Source organism: Delphinapterus leucas, chromosome 6, assembly GCF_059928025.1.
Source record: "Delphinapterus leucas isolate spDelLeu-1000000601 "Yukka" chromosome 6, BTC_Dleu_Yukka2, whole genome shotgun sequence".
NCBI lineage: Eukaryota > Metazoa > Chordata > Mammalia > Artiodactyla > Monodontidae > Delphinapterus > Delphinapterus leucas.
In genome coordinates, this window is record NC_143134.1 from 58,366,006 (window position 1) to 58,389,195 (window position 23,190).

The window sequence follows — 23,190 nt, forward strand, 5'->3', positions numbered from 1 at the left end:
ATGAAATGGGAAAAAGTCTCTTCAGCAAGTGATGCTGGGAAAGTTGGACAGCCGCATGTAAATCAATGAAGTTAAAACACACCCTCACACCATACACAAAAATAAACTCAAAATGGTTTAAAGAATTAAACATAAAGATATGACACCATAAAACTCCTGGAAGAAATCATAGGCAAAACATTCTCTGACATAAATCATACAAATGTTTTCTTAGGTCAGTCTCCCAAGGCAATAGAAATAAAAACAAAAATAAACAAATGGGACCTAATCAAACTCACAAGCTTTTGCACAGCAAAGGAAACCCATAAACACAATGAAAAGATAACCTATGGGAGAAAATATCTGCAAACGAAGCTACTGACAAGGGCTTAATTTCCAAAATATACAAACAGTTCATACAACTCATCAACAAAAAAAACAAACAACCCAATTAGAAAATGGGCAGAAGACCTAAATAGACATTTCTCCAAAGATGACACACAGAAGGAGAGTTTTTTTTTTTTTAGGAGAGTTTATTAATGGCTTTTTAGCCACACATTTTAGTTTTCTAGAAGGGTTTGTGTGTGACAGGGCTTGTAAAAACCTTGAGGAAGATACTAGCTCAGATTTGGCATAATGAGGAATTAATTATGAGGGAAGCAGATTAGATGGGATATTCTGAGGGAAGAAGAGGCTAATCAACGTCTGGCAGATAATTATTAAGAAGTTGGAAAGCATGCGACCTAAAGATTATAAAGATTTAAAAATCTTCATGTTTTGAAACCTTATATATTTAGAAATCACTAATTTGAGTTAGAAGCTTAAAGGGATGACAGAAAACAGCAAATGTGCATTAAGTTCCTAATGTTAGCTGGAGGTAGACCCTCCAGGGAGCCCCGGGCCCCTCTTCTCTTTGGGGCCTGTCATCTTCAGCCCACAGTAGTTTTGTGATTTAAACATTTAAACTTAATCTTCACCACCACCACCACCAGCCTGTGGGTCTCACTGTGTCATTCCCACTGTGGAGAGAGGGCTGCATCCACAAGGTGAAGATGCAGAGGCTCAGGCAGACTGGAAAATCTGCCCAAGTTCTCAAAAGTTACTATGAGGGAAAAACTGAATTTAGACTCCCTTGGGGAGCCAGAAATAACCCCTGACTGCTGTCGAGAGAACCCCCACTGAAGAGAATGCATGACATTGCCCTGCTGGCATGTTGTGCTTCCTATCTTAATATTCTCCTAAGTGAATGCTATGTCAGGGGACGCCTTATGGAGCCGTGTGGGACAAATTGGCTGGCTGGGCCAATGAAGACCCCCTGAAAGTGAGTGTTGCAGGGACTTTGGAGCAATTTTAAATAAGTATTTTATTACTGTCTGTATTCTTTTCCTAGGGCTGCTGTAACAAAGTTATCATAAACTGGGTGACTTTCAACAATAGAAATGAATTCTCTCACATTTATGAGAGCCTCTTCCCTATACCTTGCCCTTGCCTTCCATTTGGCTGTTCCTCAGTTGCTTCCTTTATAATAAACCAGTAAACATGAAATAAGCATGTCTCTGTGTTCTGTCAGCCATTCTAGCCAATTAGCAAACCCCAGGAGGGGGTCAGAAGCAGCAGAGGCATCTGACATTGGAGCAGTCTTGTGGAACCGAGCCCTTATCTGATGCCAACTCCAAGTAGATAGTGTCAGAACTGAGTTGAATTGTATGACCCCCTGGGTAGAGTCAGAGAATTGGTTGGTGTAGGGAGAAAAACGTACTCATCTAGTGTCAGAAGTGTTCTGTGGGTAGAGTGTAGGGAAAAAACAGTAGTTTTCCTTTTACATCTCTAAAACAGGCTGGAGCACACTCGTATGAGTGGGCGCTGAGGTCCTGACAGACATCTGTAGGAAAACCCTTGAGACTGCTTTTCTAGAAAGGTTCCATGAAGTGTCAGGACAAGTGGATCCCAAGCCTCTGAGGACAAGGCAAAAGTGGTGTTTTCTAAAGAGGGGTTGATCCCAAAGACAGTGATGGCAAAAGACGGAGCGCTCTTTTTCCTAAGTGGAAGAAAAAAAAAAGGAGAGACAGTTCTGATGTCATTTTATTTTATTTTTTTTTTAGTTTCATTAACTATAATTCAAAATCAAGGTTTAGAGCAGTCTTTGCGGAACAGAAAGCTGGAGTGAAGAGGCCCAGCACAAATCTCAGCACGGGTAGGGGGTGAAGGGGAACAGGGTGGTGAAAATGAGTGTTCACTGCAAGGAGGAAGGGATGAGTGATGAGTCTGCACCTCATCTCTCTCTTCCACGCTAAATGATCAGGACAGGAGTGTTTGGCAAAAGACCTTCTGTAAATTAAAAAAAAGTACAACCTGCTTTAAACTGCTGTATAATGCTCTCAAGAGTAGCTTCCTTCTCTCTTCAACTGGGAAATTTCAAATAAAAAAACATAGTGACAGGGCATCTGTCTGTCACAACAGGGAAGAATAAAAGCCACCCCGACCCTGGCCAGTGTTGATGAAGGCAGTTGACACACTCAGGCAGAAGATGTGGCCACAGCATTCCAAGTCACATCTTCATGTTCTGACTGAGAGGGGAAACCTAATGGACTTAGCATCCATCAGGGAAGGCCAAAGACAGGGAATACATTTTTCAGAAACCTTTCACTTCTTTTAGGGACTTAATTCCTTTCTCATCTCTACCTACCTTACAGAAAACAAACCTAGCTGCCTCAAAGAGCAGAGAGCTTTAGCAGACAAATGCTTAATGATTTGTACTAGTCTTCATAAATGCTACCATCTGGTCTGAAATTTTAGAAAGAGCCCTGAAATATCTTTGAATAACTGAAGATCACGATGACATTTCATCTTATAGCTATCATCTCAGAAATATCTACTATGTGTAATTCACATACATCATCTCTTTAATCCTCCCCAAAATACGAGAGACAGCTTCAGCTTCTCCATTTTACAGATAAGGAAAATGAAGCCGAAAGAAATGATGTACTTGCTCAAGGACACACAGCAACAAGAAGCTGAGCAAAAACTGAATCCTAGCTGTGTCTCAAAAACCCGATTTCCTCCCAGAATGCCACTCTGACTCTGGCTGCTTTATTACTTCTTCATTAAAACAGGTCAAAGTAAGACATGTCAGCAGCAAGATGTAGAGCTCTAGCTATACTTACACTTGTTAGGTGTCTGAAAATGCAGAGGTGAAGAAGTGTGATACATGCTGTGACTCAGGAAGCAGGATGAGTGCTACGCCAGAGTCAGGAGACTGGAGGTCTCTCCATCTGCGCGACCTTGGGCGAGCCACCTAACCCTCTGCTTCCTCGCCTCAGACCTAAGAAGACCAGCTTACCTGATGTCTGTAATGCCTTTCAAATCTAACAACCTCTCATACATGCACTACAATCCACTAGGATAAGTGAACTAAGTCACCTGCAAATGAGTACATGGTATCTATCCCAGTGTACACAGAACCTTAATGTAAATTTTCAAAACCAAAGAAACTCGTCCTTTGCAAAACCCTCTTGGAGATCAAAACCAATAGGTCTTACTTTAAATCTCCAATGTAAAGATTTTACCTTTATTCTTTTTTTAATCCCTCCTTTATTCAGTTTTTTTCCTACAAGAATGAATACTACAGCCAGACTATTTCCTAGTGATCTGGTTTCTGTGTATGGGTCTTTACAAAAACAAGAATTTTTTTAAAAGATCAAATAGATATTTCAAGGAAAACAAGAAGGTAATTTACTCTCCCTTCTTGTAGAAAGTTACTAAATTTCAATAGGGAAGTTAATTACTAAATACAACAAATATTGTGAACAAGCATTGTTAAAATTGAGAGGACAAAAGTGATATTTAGATGTGAAAATATAGCCTCTTTTTGAAGATAAAAAAATTAGAACTGCGTTCTTCTGTGATGGAATCTATTATAATTCCCTACTAATTAATTCAAGGGCATGTGTTGTCAAAAGGATAGAAGGACAGGGTTCACTGTAGCTCTGCTGAGAAGAGAAGGTTTACCCCAATCTCACTGTTCCTGGTTATAAGCAAGAGATACTTATACTTAGTGACAGAATTGTTGTGATGGTGAAATGAAGTGATATATGTAATCAAAGCAGGCAGTAAATAAATGTTAGTTCTTTTCTTCCCTTTCCCCCTTTTGACTGGAAAAAAAAAAAACTGTAGTTCATGCCCATTTCATTGAAATAGTCACCAAGAGCTAAAAATCTACTTACCTCTTTATTATCTATCAAAGCTAAATGACATCTTTAGTTGGAGCAAAAAGTTAAGTCTGAATTACATCAACTAAATTTGTAAAGTCTTTTACAGAGATTATAATTGGGATATGAATACAAATCCCCAAATCACACTAAGTTAGATTTGGGGCTTAATATTTGCAACAAAATGTATGTAATAAGTAACATTTTAGCATATATTTCACACTGGCAACCTGTGATGATTGTGTATAATGGTCTAATTTTTCCAGATGAAATCTCAGAATATTTGCAAGTCTAAAATGATCTCTCTGATGCCTTGTACTGTGAGCAACATGTTTCCTAGCCTTGCACACTAACAATTATTAAAGGGTACAAAAGATGTATATGGTAATTAGGACTTCGGTAAATAACCTCAAACCTTTGCAGTTGCTTTTGAAGTTAAATATCAGAAGCGACTGAGGAAAGGGAAGAGGAAGCGTTGCCTGCTGACTTATACAAATATGTAGTTGTAGCAGGGAATCATACTACTCTCAACCCAAATAATGCTATTTATAAAACACTTCTCTCCAAGGTAGCAAAGCTCTTGTATGCCCCTGCTGAGTGGGAAATAGTGCAGAGGTATTTTAAGACACTCAGCCGTGATACACAGTCAGCAGCCCTTAAGAACCCGTGAGATGGGACAGCAAACATCTCCCGCCTCCGCATGGGGTGTTATAAGACGCCAACACAGGTCTCACAGTATGCCCTGGGAAAGCGGGCAATTACATCACAGGAGCAGAGGATGGTTCCTGCCATTTGAAAAGTACACAATCCTCTGGGCACTAACATCATGAGCTTCTGCTTCGTCAGGTTTTTGCAGCAGACAGAACTATGATATTCTTGTGGGAGGGGTCCTACAGTGGGACTTTTCCCTGGAGGCCTTACCTGTGGAGGAATTGCTGGGTAAGCCCCTGAGATACCCTGAGGTAGGGCTGCAGACCACTGAGAAGAGGAGGTGAGTGACATTTCTCGAGCCCTTATAAAGTGCCCTGCACTGTACCAAATGCTTTTCACTGTCACATGTTTTAAAGAGATCTTCAGGCTTAGCATAGAATGGACTTGTCCTACCACTCCCTGAGCGGTTCAGGAGACTTCATCCAAAGCTGAAAAGATATGACAGGTTTTCCCCATCGACTTCCTGCTTCCATATTAAGGAGCCCAACGTGATAAGGGCAAATGACCTGTTGGCCCCCGCAGACAGTGATATGCTTGAAATAGGAGCTCTGGTTGGGGAACAAACAGCCATACTGTATTAGCTTTCCATGCTGTGTAACAAAGTTCCACAAACTCAGTGGCTTCAAGCCACAGATTTATTACCCTACAGTTTCTGTAGGTTAGAAGTCCAGGCACAACTTAACTGAGTCCTCTGTTCGGGGTCTCACAAGGCTATATTCAATTCAAGGTGTCAGCCAGGCCGCCTTGTTATCAGGAAGCTTCAGTGGCAATGAATCTGCTTCCCAGCTCCCTTGGGTTACTGACAAAATTTCACTTCCCTGTGGTGGTTTTGACTGACAGCGCTGGCTTCTTACTGGTTGTTGGCTAGAGGCCATCCCCAGCTCCCTGACACTCATCCCTCTTCTAAGACAGTCACAACATGGCTGTCTGCTTCTCATAGGCCAGCAGGAGAATCCCTCTCCCTCTAGTCTGCTAAGAAAGTTTTATATAATGTAATGTGATCATGGGAGTAACAGCCCACAATTTTGCCATGTAACGTAACCTAACCAAGGGAGTGGTGAGTGGTGATCCCATTACCTTTGCCATATTTTACTGGTTAAAAGTAAGTCACAGATCCCACCTACACTCAAAGAGAAGGGATTACAAAGGATGAGAATCATTAGGGGCCACTCGAGTGTATTCTGCAAACACACCAAGACTGAATGTGTCTTCATATTTTGTAGCATATGGCAATGAAGACAAAATGGACCAGGGAGACAGCCATATGTGAATATGAATTCTGGTTCTTTTGTTGCAAGACTTTGGGCAAATTATTTAATCTCTCTTGAAGCTTCAGCTTTCTAATCTGAAACCAGGAACAACTATTATCTATGTAAATATGAATGTGCTGTCAATAGCTTCAACCCAATGATCTTAAACATGAGATTATGCACTTCTACACTTTTTCAAAAGCAATTGTGAAATGTATTAATTGCGCATGACACCAAGTAGGTATTATACAGAGTAACAGCTCTGATTCTGGCCTGTTCAGGTCTGCAGACAATAACTCTATCTGAAACTTTAGCAACTCCTATACATGGAGCTCAAATATGATTAACATGATTTGATTCTCTCATTCAACAAATTAAGCACCTAATAAGCACTACTGTGCTAGGTTATACACACACACACACACACGAAAACAGACATATTCCTTGTCTTTGATGATTTTATGATACAGTGGGAGAGATAAACAGCATTCATTCAATAAATAATGAGGGCACTATTTGTACATTAGGGATAATAAACAGGACAAAGTCCTTACTCCTGTGGACATTATATTCTAGATGGGAGATGTAGATGACGGGTAGATGATTTTTTAAAAAATATATATAAAATAGAGGACAATTTAAAATGGTGACAGGATATTAGAAGGGGATATAAGAGTGGTAGGGAGAGGTTATTTCAGAAAGAGTGGCCAGGGAAGGACTCCATGGGGAGGTGGAGTGACAAGAAAGAACAGCCATAATGGGAGCTAGGAGAAGAGTATTCCAGGCAGAGGAACTTCCTGTGCAAAGACCCTGAGGCAGAAACAAGCTGAGCATGGCTGAGGATCAGCAACAAATAAAAACACCTTATAAAAGTAAATATTGTGATAAGTACAATAAAAGGTGAGAACAGGCTCTTTGACTACAATGTACAAACAACAATCCTACACTCAGGCCACCTGCATTTTAGGGGCAGAGACAAGCCACACCTTACCAAGTAAATACAGAATAAAAGTCTAAGTAGTAACAAGTGCCACGAAGGAAAACAAAACAGGGAAATGGCTTAGAGGGTGGTGTTTTAAACAAGATGGTTGGAAAAGCCACACAAATAAGGTGACATTAGAGTAGAGACCTGAGTGAAGACCTGGGGGATACCTGGAGCCAAGTGGTTCAGGCAGACGGCCTGGCACAGTCCCAGGAATGAGGGTGCTGTGTGGGTGAGAGGAGCAATGGGAAGGCCGGGGACACTGGTACAGATGGAGGGAGATTTGTAGGATTTCAGGAAATGAAGTCAGGTCATCGGACCTTGAGCGCTTTCAATGTTATTCTAAATGGGGAACCACTGGAGAGATTTATGGAGGGGACTCAAGTCAAGGTGTCATGAGGACAGTGGAGTGGACCTGATGAGACAGGGGGCCAGAGTATTTAAGCTGAGGTAAGAAGGATGATTAAGAAGGCAGGGGGTGACCTGCCAGGGCAGTTGGGGCACTTCAGGAAGAGGAAAGAGCCAGTGCCAAGTAATCTTCTGTAATCCGTCCTTATGCATTTTCATTATTTTTCAGTGTCAGGATTTAGAAAAGCAAAAGCCCTTGCTATTAGACGCAGTACAAATCCCTTATTCTTTAAGTAAAGGATGGATATATTCATTCGTGAACTTATTCAATAGACATATTGAGGGCAAACAATGCACCAGGCATAATGCTAAGAGCCCTGAAAGACAAGAAGATGAACACGACTCATGTCCTATCCTCCACGAAATACAGCAAATTCAGTGTTTTTGGAGGCAAGTATTTGAGACATGAATGCCGAACAATATATGCATTGATCTTCAGCTCTATTGCCACCAAATATCTTATTTATGCATCTTTGGAAGGGGCTGATTAAGAGGGCAGCCCGTGAGAAAGAAATATAATAATTTTGATGTAATAGCTTTTCAGGGATTAATGAGATATTTTAAAATTAATAGAGCTAACTTTTATTTCTACAGGCAACATTCCACAAATGAGATTTTAAATTATTATTAAGAAGTTCTGAAGAGACATTTAATGACCCTGACTTAATGTCCCAATCTCAGGCATGTGGAGAACCTCAGACTGTGCAGGCATTCAAGGGAAAAGCATTTCTTTAGAAAACCAAACCTTGACGCACGATGTTTTTCATGTTTAAACTGCTTTTTATCTACACATCGTGGAAGTTTATATAGGATGATGACATCATGATCAGAATAACTTTTCAGTGCAAACTAAAAAGGTCTCTGTCATCACCACTCTGGTAAGGCTGGGAAGGAAACACAGCCAGCCAATCCCACCATGCCTACAGTTCTATGTCAGGGGAAGGTCTCCACTACAGTGCCATGAAACGGATTTGCAGAATGCTGAAAGAAATGGACAAAAAAACAACTTAAAGATATCCTGAACCAAAAATCAAGAGTCCATTTTTCTACTGAAAAAATCAACCATCAATATAAATAAACCAAGAAGCTAAACATCAAACACATATCAAAATATAATACAGAGCTAGAATGGCAAACTATCTAGTCCTGTGCTGTCCATTATGGGAATCAATGGTCACATGGGGCTACTGAGCATTTGAAATGTGGCTAGTCCAAACAGATATGTACTGTATGTATAAAACGTACACCAAATTTCAAAACTTAGTATAAGAAAAAAAAATGTATAATTTATCAATGATTTTTAATATCAGTTAAAATTTTGGATATACAGGATTAAATATTATTAAAATCAATTTTACCTTTTTCTAAAATTTTTTAATTTAATTTTATTTATTTTATATACAGCAGGTTCTTATTAGTCATCAATTTTATACACATCAGTGTATACATGTCAATCCCAATCGCCCAATTCTATTGATTTGAGTCTTCTCCCTCTTTTTCTTGATGAGTCTGGCTAATGGTTTATCAATTTTGTTTATCTTCCCAAAGAACCAGCTTTTAGTTTTACTGATCTTTGCTATTGTTTTCTTTGTTTCTATTTCATTTATATTTGCTCTTATCTTTATGATTTCTTTCCTTTTACTAACTTTGCGTTTTGTTTGTTCTTCTTTCTCTAGTTCCTTTAGGTGTAAGGTTAGATTGTTTATTTGAGATTTTTCTTGTTTTTTGAGGTAGGCTTGTATAGTTATAAACTTCTCTCTTAGAACTGCTTTTGCTGCATCCCATAGGTTTTGAATCGTCGTGTTTTTATTGTCATTTGTCTCTAGGTATTTTTTGATTTCCTCTTTGATTTCTTCAGTCATCTCTTGGTTATTTAGTAACGTGCTGTTTAGCCTCCATGTGTTTGTGTTTGTTACGCTTTTTTCCCTGTAATTCATTTCTAGTCCCATAACGCTGTGGTCAGAAACGATGACTGATACGATTTCAATTTTCTTAAATTTACTGAGGCTTCATTTGTGACCCAAGATACGATCTATCCTGGAGAATGTTCCGTGTGCACTTGAGAAGAAAGTGTAGTCTGCTGTTTTTGGATGGAATTCCTATAAATATCAATTAAATCTATCTGGTCTATTGTGTCACTTAAAGCTTCTGTTTCCTTATTTATTTTCATTTTCAATGACTTGTCCATTGGTGTAAGTGAGGTGTTAAACTCTCCCACTATCATTTTGTTACTGTCGATTTCCTCTTTTATAGCTGTTAGCAGTTGCCTTATATATTCAGGTGCTCCTATGTTGGGTGTATATATATTTATAATTGTTATATCTTCTTCTTGGATTGATCCCTAGATCATTATGTAGTGTCCTTCCTTGTCTCTGGTAACATTCTTTATTTTAAAGTCTATTTTCTCTGATATGAGAACTGCTACTCCAGCTTTCTTTTGATTTCCATTTGCATGGAATATCTTTTTCCATCCCCTCACTTTCAGTCTGTATGCGTCCCTAGGTCTGAAGTGGGTCTCTTGTAGACAGCATATATATGGGTCTTGTTTTTCTATCCATTCAGCAAGCCTGTGTCTTTTGGTTGGAGCATTTAATCCATTCACATTTAAGGTAATTATCGATATGTATGTTCCTATTACCATTTTCTTATTTGTTTTGGGTTTGTTTTTGTAGGTCCTTTTCTTCTCTTGTGTTTCCCACTTAGAGAAGTTCCTTTAGCATTTGTTGTAGGGCTGGTTTGGTGGTGCTGAATTCTCTTAGCTTTTGCTTGTCTGTAAAGCTTTTGACTTCTCCACTGAATCTGAATGAGATCCTTGCTGGGTGGAGTAATCTTGGTTGTAGGTTCTTCCCTTTCATCACTTTAAGTATATCATGCCACTCCCTTCTGGCTTGTAAAGTTTCTGCTGAGAAATCAGCTGTTAACCTTATGGGAGTTCCCTTGTATGTTATTTGTTGTTTTCCCTTGCTGCTTTCTTCTTTTTTTTTAATTTTTTAAACATCTTTATTAGAGTATAATTGCTTTACAATGGTGTGTCAGTTTCTGCTTTATAACAAAGTGAATCAGTTATACATATACATACATCCCCATATCTCTTCCCTCTTGCATCTCCCTCCCTCCCACACTCCCTATGGTCCCACACCCTCCAGGTGGTCACAAAGCACCTAGCTGATCTGCCTGCACTATGCAGCTGCTTCCCACTGGCTATCTATTTTACATTTGGTAGTGTATATATGTCCATGCCACTCTCTCACTTTGTCCCAGCTTACCCTTCCCCCTCCCCTTATCCTCAAGTACATTCTCTAGTAGGTCTGCATCTTTATTGCCATTTGCCCCTAGGTTCTTCTGGCCATTTTTTTTTTTAGTTTCCATATATATGTGTTAGCATACAGTATTTATTTTTCTCTTTCTGACTTACTTCACTCTGTATGACAGACTCTAGGTCCATCCACCTCACTACAAATAACTCACTTTTGTTCCTTTTTATGGCTGAGTAATATTCCATTATATATATGTGCCACATCTTCTTTATCCATTCATCTGTTGATGGACACTTAGGTTGTTTCCATCTCCTGGCTATTGTAAATAGAGCAGCAATGAACATTTTGGTACATGACTCTTTTTGAATTATGGTTTTCTCAGGGTATATGCCCAGTAGTGGGATTGCTGGGTCGTATAGTAGTTCTATTTTAAGTTTTTAAAGGAACCTCCATACTGTTCTCCATAGTGGCTGTATCAATTTACATTCCCATCAACAGTGCAAGAGGGTTCCCTTTTCTCCACACCCTCTCCAGTATTTACTGTTTGTTGATTTTTTGATGATGGCCATTCTGACTGGTGTGAGATGATATCTCATTGTAGTTTTGATTTGCATTTCTCTAATGATTAATGATGTTGAGTGTTCTTTCATGTGTTTGTTGGCAATCTGTATATCTTCTTTGGAGAAATGTCTATTTAGGTCTTCTGCGCATTTTTGGATTGGGTTATTTGTTTTCTTGATATTGAGCTGCATGAGTTGATTGTAAATTTTGGAGATTAATCCTTTGTCAGTTGCTTCATTTGCAAATATTTTCTCTCATTCTGAGGGTTGTCTTTTTGTCTTGTTTATGGTTTCCTTTGCTGTGCAAAAGCTTTTAAGTTTCATTAGGTCCTATTTCTTTAATTTTGTTTTTATTTCCATTTCTCTAGGAGGTGGGTCAGAAAGGATCTTGCTGTGATTTATGTCATAGAGTGTTCTGCCTGTTTTACTCTAAGAGTTTGATGGTGTCTTGCCTTGCATTTAGGTCTTTAATCCATTTTGAGTTTATTCTTGTGTATGGTGTTAGGAAATGTTCCAATTTCATTATTTTACATGTAGCTGTCCAGTTTTCCCAGCACCACTTACTGAAGAGGCTGTCTTTTCTCCACTGTACATTCTTGCCTCCTTTATCAAAGATAAGGTGACCATATGTGTGTGGGTTTATCTCTGGGCTTTCTATCCTGTTCCATTAATCTATATTTCTGTTTTTGTGCCAGTACAATACTGTCTTGATTACTATAGCTTTGTAGTAGAGCCTGAAGTCAGGGAGCCTGATTCCTCCAGCTCCGTTTTTCTTTCTCAAGATTGCCTTGGCTATTCGGGGGTCTTTTGTGTCTCCATACAAATTGTGAAATTTTTTGCTCTAGTTCTGTGAAAAATGCCAGTGGTACTTTGATAGGGATTGCATTGAATCTGTAGATTGCTTTGGGTAGTGGAGTCATTTTCACAATGTTGATTCTTCCAATCCAAGAACATGGTATATCTCTCCATCTATTTGTATCACCTTTACTTTCTTTCATCAGTGTCTTATAGTTTTCTGTGTACAGGTCTTTTGTCTCCTTAGGTAGGTTTATTCCTAGATATTTTATTCTTTTTTTTGCAGTGGTAAATCGGAGTGTTTTCTTAACTTCACTTGCAGATTTTTCATCATTAGTGTATAGGAATGCAAGAGATTTCTGTACCTTAATTTTGTATCCTGCTACTTTACTGAATGCATTGATTAGCTCTAGTAGTTTTCTGGTAGCATCTTTAGGAATCTGTATGTATAGTATCATGTCATCTGCAAACAGTGACAGCTTTACTTCTTCTTTTCTGATTTGGATCCCTTTTATTTCTTTTTCTTCTCTGATTGCTGTGGCTAAAACTTCCAAACTATGCTGAATAACAGTGGTGATAGTGGGCAACCTTGTCTTCTTCCTGATCTTAGAGGAAATGGTTTCAGTTTTTCACCATTGAGGACTATGTTGGCTGTGGGTTTGTCATATATGGCCTTTATTATGTTGACAAAAGTTCCCTCTATGCCTACTTTCTGGAGGGCTTTTATCATAAATGGGTGTTGAATTCTGTCAAAAGCTTTCTCTGCATCTATTGAGATGATCATATGGTTTTTCCCCTTCAATTTGTTAATATGGTGTATCACGTTGATTGATCTGCATATATTGAAGAACCCTTGCAATCCTAGGATAAACTGCACTTGATCATAATATATGATCCTTTTAATGTGCTTTTGGATTCTGTGTGCTAGTATTTTGTTGAGGATTTTTGCATCTATGTTCATCAGTGATATTGGACTGTAGTTTTCTTTCTTTGTGACATCTTTGTCTGGTTTTGGTATCAGAGTGATGGTGGCCTTGTAGAATGTGTTTGGGAGCGTTCCTCCCTCTGCTATATTTTGGAAGAGTTTGCAAAGGATAGGTGTTAGCTCTTCTCTATATGATTGATAGAATTTGCCTGTGAAGCCACCTGGTCCTGGGCTTTTGTTTGCTGGAAGATTTCTAATCACAGTTTCAATTTCACTGCTTGTGACTGGTCTGTTTATATTTTCTATTTCTTCCTGGTTCAGTCTCGGAAGGTTGTGCTTTTCTAAGAATTTGTCCATTTTTTTGTGGGTGTCCATTTTATTGGCATATAGTTGCTTGTAGTAATCTCTCATGATCCTTTGTATTTCTGCAGTGTCAGTTGTTACTTCTCCTTTTTCATTTCTAATTCTATTGATTTGAGTCTTCTCCCTTTTTTTCTTGATTAGTCTGGCTAATGGTTTATCAATTTTGTTTATCTTCTCAAAGAACCAGATTTTAGTTTTATTGATCTTTGCTACTGTTTCCTTCATTTCTTTTTCATTTATTTCTCATCTGATCTTTATGATTTCTTTCCTTCTGCTATGTTTGGGGTTTTTTTTGTTCTTCTTTCTCTAATTGCTTTAGGTGTAAGGTTAGGTGGTTTGAGATGTTTCTTGTTTCTTAAGGTGGGCTTGTATAGCTATAAACTTCCCTCTTAGAACTGCTTTTGCTGCATCCCATAGGTTTTGGGTCGTTGTGTTTTCATTGTCATTTATTTCTTGGTATTTTTTGATTTCCTCTTTGATTTCTTCAGTGATCTCTTGGTTATTAAGTAGTGTGTTGTTTAGCCTCCATGTGTTTGTATTTCTTACATATGTTTTCCTGTAATTGATAGCTGGTCTCATAGCGTTGTTGTCAGAAAAGATACTTGATATGACTTCAATTTCCTTAAGTTTACCAATGCTTGATTTGTGACCCAAGATATGATCTATCCTGGAGAATGTTCCATGAGCACTTGAGAAGAAAGTGTATTCTGTTGTTTTTGGATGGAATGCCCTATATATATCAATTAAGTCCATCTTGTTTAATGTATCATTTAAAGCTTGTGTTTCCTTATTGATTTTTATTTTGGATGATCTGTCCATTGGTGAAAGTGGGGTATTAAAGTCCCCTTCTATGATTGTGTTACTGTCGATTTCCCCTTTTATGGCTGTTAGTATTTGCCTTATGTATTAAGGTGCTCCTATGTTGGGTGCATAAATATTTACAATTGTTATATCTTCTTCTTGGATTGATCCCTTGATCATTATGTAGTGTCCTTCTTTGTCTCTAGTAATAGTCTTTTTTTTAAGTCTGTTTTGTCTGATATTAGAATTGCTACTCCAGCTTTCTTTTGATTTCCATTTGCATGGAATATCTTTTTCCATCCCCTCACTTTCAGTCTGTATGTGTCCCTAGGTCTGAAGTGGGTCTCTTGTAGACAGCATTTATACGGGTCTTGTTTTTGTATCCATTCAGCCAGTCTATGTCTTTTGGTTGGAGCATTTAATCCATTAACATTTAAGGTAATTATCGATATGTATGTTCCTATTACCATTTTCTTAATTGTTTTGGGTTTATTATTGTAGGTCTTTTCCTTCTCTTGTGTTTCCTGCCTAGATAAGTTCCTTTAGCATTTGTTGTAAAGCTGGTTTGGTGGTTCTGAATTCTCCTAGCTTTTGCTTGTCTGTAAAGCTTTTAATGTCTTCGTCAAATCTGAATGAGATCCTTGCTGAGTAGAGTAATCTTGGTTGTAGGTTTTTCTCCTTCATCACTCTAAATATGTCCTGCCACTCCCTTCTGACTTGCAGTTTCTGCTGAAAGATCAGCTGTTAACCTTATGGGGATTTCCTTATGTGTTACTTGCTGTTTTTCCCTTGCTGCTTTTAATATTTGTTCTTTGTATTTGATTTTTGATAGTTTGATTAATATGTGTCTTGCGTGTTTGTCCTTGGATTTATCCTGTATGGGACTCTCTGTGCTTCCTGGACATAATTATCTATTTCCTTTCCCATATTAGGGAAGTTTTCAACTATAATCTCTTCAAATATTTTCTCAGTCCCTTTCTTATTCTCTTCTTCTGGGACCCCTATAATTCGAATGTTGGTGTGTTTAATGTTGTCCCAGAGGTCTCTTAGGCTGTCTTCATTTCTTTTCATTCTTTTTTCGTTATTCTGTTCTGCAGCAGTGAATTCCCCCATTCTCTCTTCCAGGTCACTTATCCGTTCTTCTGCCTCAATTATTCTGCTATTGGTTCCTTCTAGTGTAGTTTTCATTACAGTTATTTTATTGTTCATCTCTGTTTGTTTTTTCTTTAATTCTTCTAGGTCTTTGTTAAACATTTCTTGTATCTTCTTGATCTTTGCCTCCATTCTTTTTCCGAGGTTGTGGATCATCTTCACTATCATTATTCTGAATTCTCTTTCTGGAAGGTTGCCCATCTCCACTTCATTTAGTTGTTTTTCTGGGGTTTTATCTTGTTCCTTCATGTGGTACATAGCCCTCTGCCTTTTCATCTTGTCTATCTTTCTGTGAATGTGGTTTTTGTTCCACAGGCTGCAGGACTGTAGTTCTTCTTGCTTCCTCTCTACCTTTCTTTCTTACTTTCGTTAATATGGCTACTAGAAAATTCAAAATTACACATGTTCCTTGCATCTTATTTCTGTTGGACATTGCTGATTTATCTTCCCCCCACAAGCATCAGAATACTCATATAAGAAGACTGATTCGGGGTTTCCCTGGTGGCACAGTGGTTAAGAATCTGCCTGCCAATGCAGGGGACACAGGTTTGAGCCCTGGTCCGGGAAGATCCCACATGCCACAGAGCAACTAATCCCATGCACCACAACTACTGAGCCCGTGTGCCATGAGCCCATGCTCCACAACAAGTGAAGCCACTGCAATGAGAAGCCTGCGCACCGCAACATGAAGAGTAGTCCCTGCTCGTTGCAACCAGAGAAAGCCTGCACACAGCAAGGAAGATCCAATGCAGCCAAAAACAAATAAATAAAATTTAAAAATTCATTAAAAAAAAAGAAAACTGATTTATATCTTCTCTGATGATCTTTGCTCTTAGATACCATGAGAATAGGGGCTCACAATCAGTAGAAGTACACAGGACTTCTCACGTTCAAATTGTTTCTTATCTAAGCAGCTTGGAAATCCGTACTGGTTTATGTTGTTCCTGTCAGAATCATTTCACAGTCCAAGCTGAAAGACTTTACAGCTCTCTGTTCTATGTCCTCGAAAGCCCTGCCTTTGCAGGCCACACCTGCAGGCCTGTGACCCCACTCACCCCTCCTCACTTCATCAGTTAGCTGGAATTTCCAGAAGGAATTAGCCATGAAGGCCTCTGTGCAGCTCTCCTTAGAGTATACATACTTTATGCTGTTAGACTGTGAGGTCCCAAGGGGCAGGGGCCCAATCTTGGTTCTGTATCTACCCCCACTATATCTAGAATTGCATAGGTCCTTGTATAAAAGTAAATGCATTTGATAAATGTTGGTTACATGGGTAGAGCTGATGGGTTAGGGGAAAGGAAGAGTTTCTCCGTCTCTCCTTTACATTATAGCAGTTTTATCACATTAGCCACTGAGTATCAACTGTGCTTCATAATCCACTTTTTCAAATATCCAAATGTCACGGGCTGCCTGGAACTGAGCTGGGGCCTGGGGCATATGGGGGGATGGTGGGGAATAAGACAGGCAGAGCCCTGTCCTTACAGGGGAGGACAAACCAAAGCACACACACCATGCAATTACAGTAAGTGTGGCATGTGCCACCAGGGAAAAGCAGCTGGGATCATGAGAGGGTAATTTTTTATTTATTTATTTTTTTGTGTGGTACGCGGGCCTCTCACTGCTGTGGCCTCTCCCGCTGCGGAGCACAGGCTCCAGGTGCGCAGGCTCAGCGGCCATGGCTCACGGGCCCAGCCGCTCTGCGGCATGTGGGATCTTCCTGGACCGGGGCACAAACCCGTGTCCTCTGCATCGGCAGGCGGACTCTCAACCACTGCGCCACCAGGGAAGTCCATGAGAGGGTCATTGATGGTGGAACCTAATGCAGTCAGGGCTTCAGGAAGGCTTCTTTCTAAATGACCTTGATGCTGGACCTGAGGAGACTGTTTGTCTGGCAAGGTAGAGGGGAAAGGGCAGGCTGACCATGTAGGGAGGGCCCTTTGAGCCTTGTTAAAAATGGTAAAACTTAATCCTAAAAGCAGTGAAAATCCATTGAAGGGTTTTGTGCAAGATGATGACATGATCAGGTCTGCCTTTTAAAATATCACTCCGGAGGTGGGCAAGAGCAGATGGGGGTGCCTACACAGAGCACAGCTACAGATTCAAGAAAAGTAATCCAACTCTCTTTGGTCATCATTTCAATAGGAATTGAGCTTCAAGACTATACAGATGTGTATGCTCCATAACCACAAGATGTGAAAGCCAGAATGCATCCTAGAGTATGAATCAAATACAAGATACTTTCAAAGTACCCTCAGAGCATTAATTTCCACAGATCCTACTGGCCTGTCCAGGTAAATTTGTTACTTTGCATAAGCCCCTATCCTGACCCTGGCCAGATCTTGCTTATTCAGGACCAGAAGCCAGTGATCCATATTGGTTGACCCAGTTTCTGGGGTCACAGAGAGGCTGAGTGGTCAAAGCATTTATCAAACAGCATGAGTTTGGGAATATTCTGCTCTTCTGTGCCCAAGGACTGGGAGCCTCTGGGTGTTGGCTAGATTCTTGTGTCCCCTTCTCAAGGGCACTTGCATTCTGAACAAGTGTACTGGATCAGCCACCTTTCAGGAGCTCTAGCCAGTGTCTGCTCTCAGGGCAAGAAATTCATGGAGGAACTAAGTCATATCTATTATAAGCCAATTAAACACAAATTATCTAAATTCTGAAGAATGAGCATATGAAATTTTGTTTTACTCTGGACCCTTGTAGATGACACTTATTTGTATAAATATGTACCCTGCCCACATATAACTGCTTTTCTGAAACCAACTTGTGATCGCCTGGTGATGGCCTTAATGGTTCTCCTTGGTGGCAGATGTTCATTCAATTTTTAAATAGCCATAAAACCAATATGTTGGTAGCTAATAAGCACATTCAAGATTCTGTTAAAAATACATCATTTCTAAAATTTCAAATCTCCCCCAATTACCTCCTCCTGTTATCTTCTTTATTAAAATAAAAATAAGTCTCAACCCCACAATTTGTTCCCTTTCTGGATTTCTGTCATATCCACTCTGAAAGTAAAGTACCCTTTGCACCTAAATGAAGAACCCATTCTTCTCAGAAGCAGGACTGTGCAATGGAAAGTTCCTGGGCTCGGGGGCATCAGACCTGGGTTCCAGTCCTGGTTTCATCCCTTCCTAGGTGTGTAACTTTGGGAAGGTTTCTTAAATTCTCTGGCCCTTGTTTTTTCCCGAGGAAAATTAGGCTAGCCTACTATATTAGTTTTCTAGGTCTGCCATAACAAATTGCCACAGATTGTGTGGCTTAGAACAACAGAAATTTACTCTCTCACAGTTCAAGACACTTGAAATCAAGGTGTCAGTACGGTTGGTTCTTTCTGAGGCTTTCTGGGAGAATCCTTCCTCACCTCTTCCAGCTCTGGTGGCTCCCGGCATTCCTTGGTTTGTGGCAGCAACACTCTAATCTTGGCCTCTGTCTTCAGGTGGCCTTCTGCCCTGTGTCTCTCTGTGTTTTCTCTTCTTCTTATAAGGACACCAGTTGTTGGATTCAGGGCCCACTCTAACTCCAGAATGAGTTCATCTCAAGATCATTAACTGATTACATCTCAAAAGATGTTATTTCCAAATAAAGTCACATTTGGAGGTTCTGGGTAGCCCTGGATTTTGAGGGACATCCTATTCAACACAGCATACCTCCATACACCTGAATTCCATTATACTCAGGAACACAGATGGGTCCCCACCAAAGATCTGTGTTCATGGATTTTTAGTTTCTTTGCTATACTATGAATTTTTCAACTGCATTTTCTTTTTATAATCAGGGAAAAAACAGCTACTTTTAGAGAGAAGACAGTGTATATAACTAGCGACATAATGAAAATGCATTAGTGCTCAGTAAATACTATATTTTCCCTCTCCTTCCCTACATTTAATATTAGTCCTACAACATGGAAGCAATCTAAGTGTCCATCGACAGGTGGATGGATAAAAAAGATGTGGCACATATGTACAATGGAATATTAATCAGCCATAAAAAGAAACGAAATTGAGTTATTTGTAGTGAGGTGGATGGACCTAGAGTCTTTCATACAGAGTGAAGTAAGTCAGAAAGAGAAAAACAAATACTGCATGATAACACATATATATGGAATCTAAAAAAAAAAAAAAAAAAAGTGGTTCTGATGAACCTAAGGGCAGGACAGGAATAAAGACACAGACATAGAGAATGGACTTGAGGACACAGGGAGGGGGAAGGGTAAGCTGTGACAAAGTGAGAGAGTGGTATGGACACATATACACTACCACATGTAAAACAGACAGCTAGTGGGAAGCAGCCGCATAGGCACAGGGAGTTTGTGACCGCCTAGAGGGGTGGGATAGGGACGGTGGGAGGGAGACGCAAGAGGGAAGGGATATAGGGATATATGTATTTGTATAGCTGATTCACTTTGTTTTACAGCAGAAACTAACACAACATTGTAAAGAAATTATACTCCAATAAAGATGTTAAAAAATATATATTAGCCCTACAACAGCAGGGCTAAGTAATCCTAGCACCATCCATGCGTAAATCCCAGGAAATGAGGGAGCACTTCAAGATTCTACTCAAAGACATCCTTCCCTAAACAATGACTTCTTACCATGAGACTTCGGGTGAGCAGTTCTCTTTTCAAAACTGACCTATCACAGTTGTTTAAATACTTAGGAACAGGTGAAGATCTCTTAGATAAGAGATCCTTGAATCTCTGTGGAATACAGAGGTCATGAAGAAGGCTGCAAGCAAAAACTGGAAACTTCATTTTTGCTATTCGTTGCCTAATTTGCCAACAATTTGGTCTACTATCAGTTAAATGCCTGGTTCCTATGGCTTATCACTTACTTGAATATTTTCCTTCCTCACATAATCCCATCTCTGATGCAGTTTTTAAAAAAACTGAGAATGTTATTCCCACAGTTTGGGCTGAGCGAAAAGCTGCAGCCAGCAGCAGCAGAAGGCAGTAGGGAGCTGGTCAGCACTGACTGTGCTTGTCTGCCTCCTCTTATCCCACGTATTTCCTTTTCTTATCTCTCACCCATTAACGCTCAGAATCCAAACACAGTGGGGCTGACACAGTGCCTGAACCATCTCCCCTAGTACCACCAAAGACACAGGAATCTCAACCTGAAACTCCCAAAGAAACTGGTCTCAAGATACGCAGTTTTCCCAACATTCATATGTTTTACTTAAATATATTCAACCTTGCTTCAAGTTTCTATACTCTGCAGTTAGGAACTGCTATTCAGGAAGAGTGCTGAGGGGGTCTAGAGTATCAGCTGCTTTGCTCTGTTACACCTTGTGCTCTTCGAGATCACCCCACTTCTGCCTGGTTCTCTTTTCAAGGTACAGCTCCATTATCTCTATTATAACTCCCTTCTCTTAAGAGTGTAACAGGTTAGCAAGAACAAGTGCTGATCTGTGATGTGCTTGGAGAAAAATCAGAACAAAGAACAACCCTCCAAAGACTTCAGTGATGCGTATGGACCGAAACCCTCTGTATTTCACAAAAACCGTTCAACTTCCTACTTTTTCACACCTTTGGTGAATTACGATGTTTTATCTGAAAATTCTCCCAGTTTTCCTTTCTTACAATCCCTTTCAAATGAGTGTTCAGTTCCTAACAGCTTGCAGCTACCCTGACATCATGTGCCACCCACGCTGTCCACACAGTGCTGTTTGTTAATTACACTACAGTCAGATAAAATATCACAGAAGCCTCCAGTTACTTCAGTGTGAACCTAAAAAGTCCTCCCTTCCCGGTCGAAATGCTCCACCTGAAGCCACTGAACTTCCAGAAGGGAGGACAGAGCAAGCAGAAGCACACCAAACCTAGCCTGTCTACCAAAGAGAAACGAAAAGTTACCTGGAGGGATACCCCTGCAAGTATAAAACGAGCCCTTACCTGGATTGGGTTGAAGGTACTCAATTGTTTTAGTCATTATTTCCATCACAGCCCTGCTGGTGACATCCACTTTCTGAAATGAGAAAATAAATATTCTAAATGATGCAAATTATTAGCTTTAGAAACGTAGTTTTTGCTTGAGTATATATACAACCACTGGTGGTACAACCGAGCACGAAGTCCTGCGGTGGAAGGTGAGGGGCTCACAGAGCTGCCAGAAGTAACACTGGCTTTGCATTCAGCTGTGTTCCATCAAGACTTGGAAAGCCCATTTACCCAAAAAGGAACCTACTAATTTCCTAAAATGTGTTTCAAAATATACTTCCTTATCTCCTGGTAAAATAAGGTGGATATAGCTTCCTCTCACTGGAAGTTGCCTGATGTGGTCTCTGAGAATGGTTCACTCTTCACTTGACACAGAAAACCCCACAAAATCTTGCAAATCAAGAGGTTCAAATCTTCACGTTCACTTTAAGAACACCCATGAAGCCAGGCCATAGAGGGTATGCATATCCAAAAAGCCACCAAGTCTCTGAAAGATGTCACTTTACAGAAGCAACGCATGCTATTCCATCATTACAATGTTGGAGTTGGCTGGCGTATCCATCCAGGTCAAAGAGTGGGGCTGGACAGAGGGTCCATGACCCAAAAAAGAGTGAATTTTTTGCCGCACATGCTTAAAAATGCGGAGAGTAAAGTTACACTTAAGGGTTTTGATGTAGCGTCTCTGGCATCGAGCACATCCAGGGGAACAGAATCCAAGATGGGCCCTGGACTTACAGAGCTCATGGACAGGTTAACCTCTACCTGAGCCCTCTCTGCCACACTAAGATGATCCCTATTGAAAAAGAGCAAATTGTACCTAAACCTGAAGAGAAGGTTGCACAGAAGAAGATGTCCCAAAAGAAACTGAAGCAACAAAAATATACGACCCAGGAATAAATTCAGCATAAAATAAACATAAATTTTTAAAAAAATGTGGAGCTATGAAACATATTTTGCCCCAGAGGCATTCACTGGATGTCTACAGAGGGCCAGGCATGGTGGCATGTTTCACTGTTCTAAAGAAAGAAACATGCCACATCGACTCTGTTTGTTCAAGTAAGAGAGGGAAAGTTTTTATTTAACTTCTGAGAACATCCCAAGTACATAAAAATCTTGAGCAAACACTTCTAATCAGTTCTTGAACTTTTGGTTAACTCTAAATTAAAATCATGGTCCTAGAGTCTATCCTTGCAAAATTCTGAATGGTCAGTATTTGCACTCAGCAGGTCACCATGTCCTCTCTCTGTTGCACCCTTTTTACCACATGAAGAGGCTGTGCAATGAGGTCCTCTCTACATTCCCCCATGAAATCCTTTTCTTATCAACATGTGTGGTCCATTCATTCATTCTGCAGGGTAAATGACTACTGAAAATTAGTGCATCCTCCTATCCAAGATATGTACATGGAATACATAAGTATGAATGAAGGGAATTAATTTTTGATGGCAGAATATCAGATCTCAATTAAGTTCAAGGAGACTTCGTTGTTTTCTTTAGAGTTCAAGGGCTCCTCCCTCAATTCCAATTTTTCTGTAACCTACTGCACCTACATACAAAATCAACCTTTTATGGATGGGGCAAGCCTCCTTCTCTTTCTTTTTTTTATTAATTTTTATTGGAATATCGTTGCTTTACAATGTTGTGTTAGCCTCCACTGCACAACAAAAGAATCAGCCATACACATATAGATATCCTCTCCCTTTTGGACTTGCCTCCCACTTAGGTTACCACAGTGCATTAGGTAGAATTCCCTGTGCTATTCAGTATGTGCCCATCAGTTGTCTATTTTATACATAGTATCAGTACTATATATGTGTCAATCCCAGTTCCCAATTCCTCCCACCCCACCCCTTTC

At 39.8% G+C, this 23,190-nt stretch overlaps 1 protein-coding gene across 1 annotated transcript in view; it reads right to left on the bottom strand.

Moving 5' to 3' along the window:
• SH3GL2 (SH3 domain containing GRB2 like 2, endophilin A1) overlaps positions 1-23,190 on the bottom strand; it is a 68,295-nt gene that overhangs the window by 32,406 nt on the left and 12,699 nt on the right. Inside the window, exon 3 of the mRNA XM_089912628.1 lies at positions 21,291-21,363. Coding sequence (XP_089768754.1) covers positions 21,291-21,363 — 73 coding nt within the window. The remainder of the gene's footprint in view (positions 1-21,290; positions 21,364-23,190) is intronic.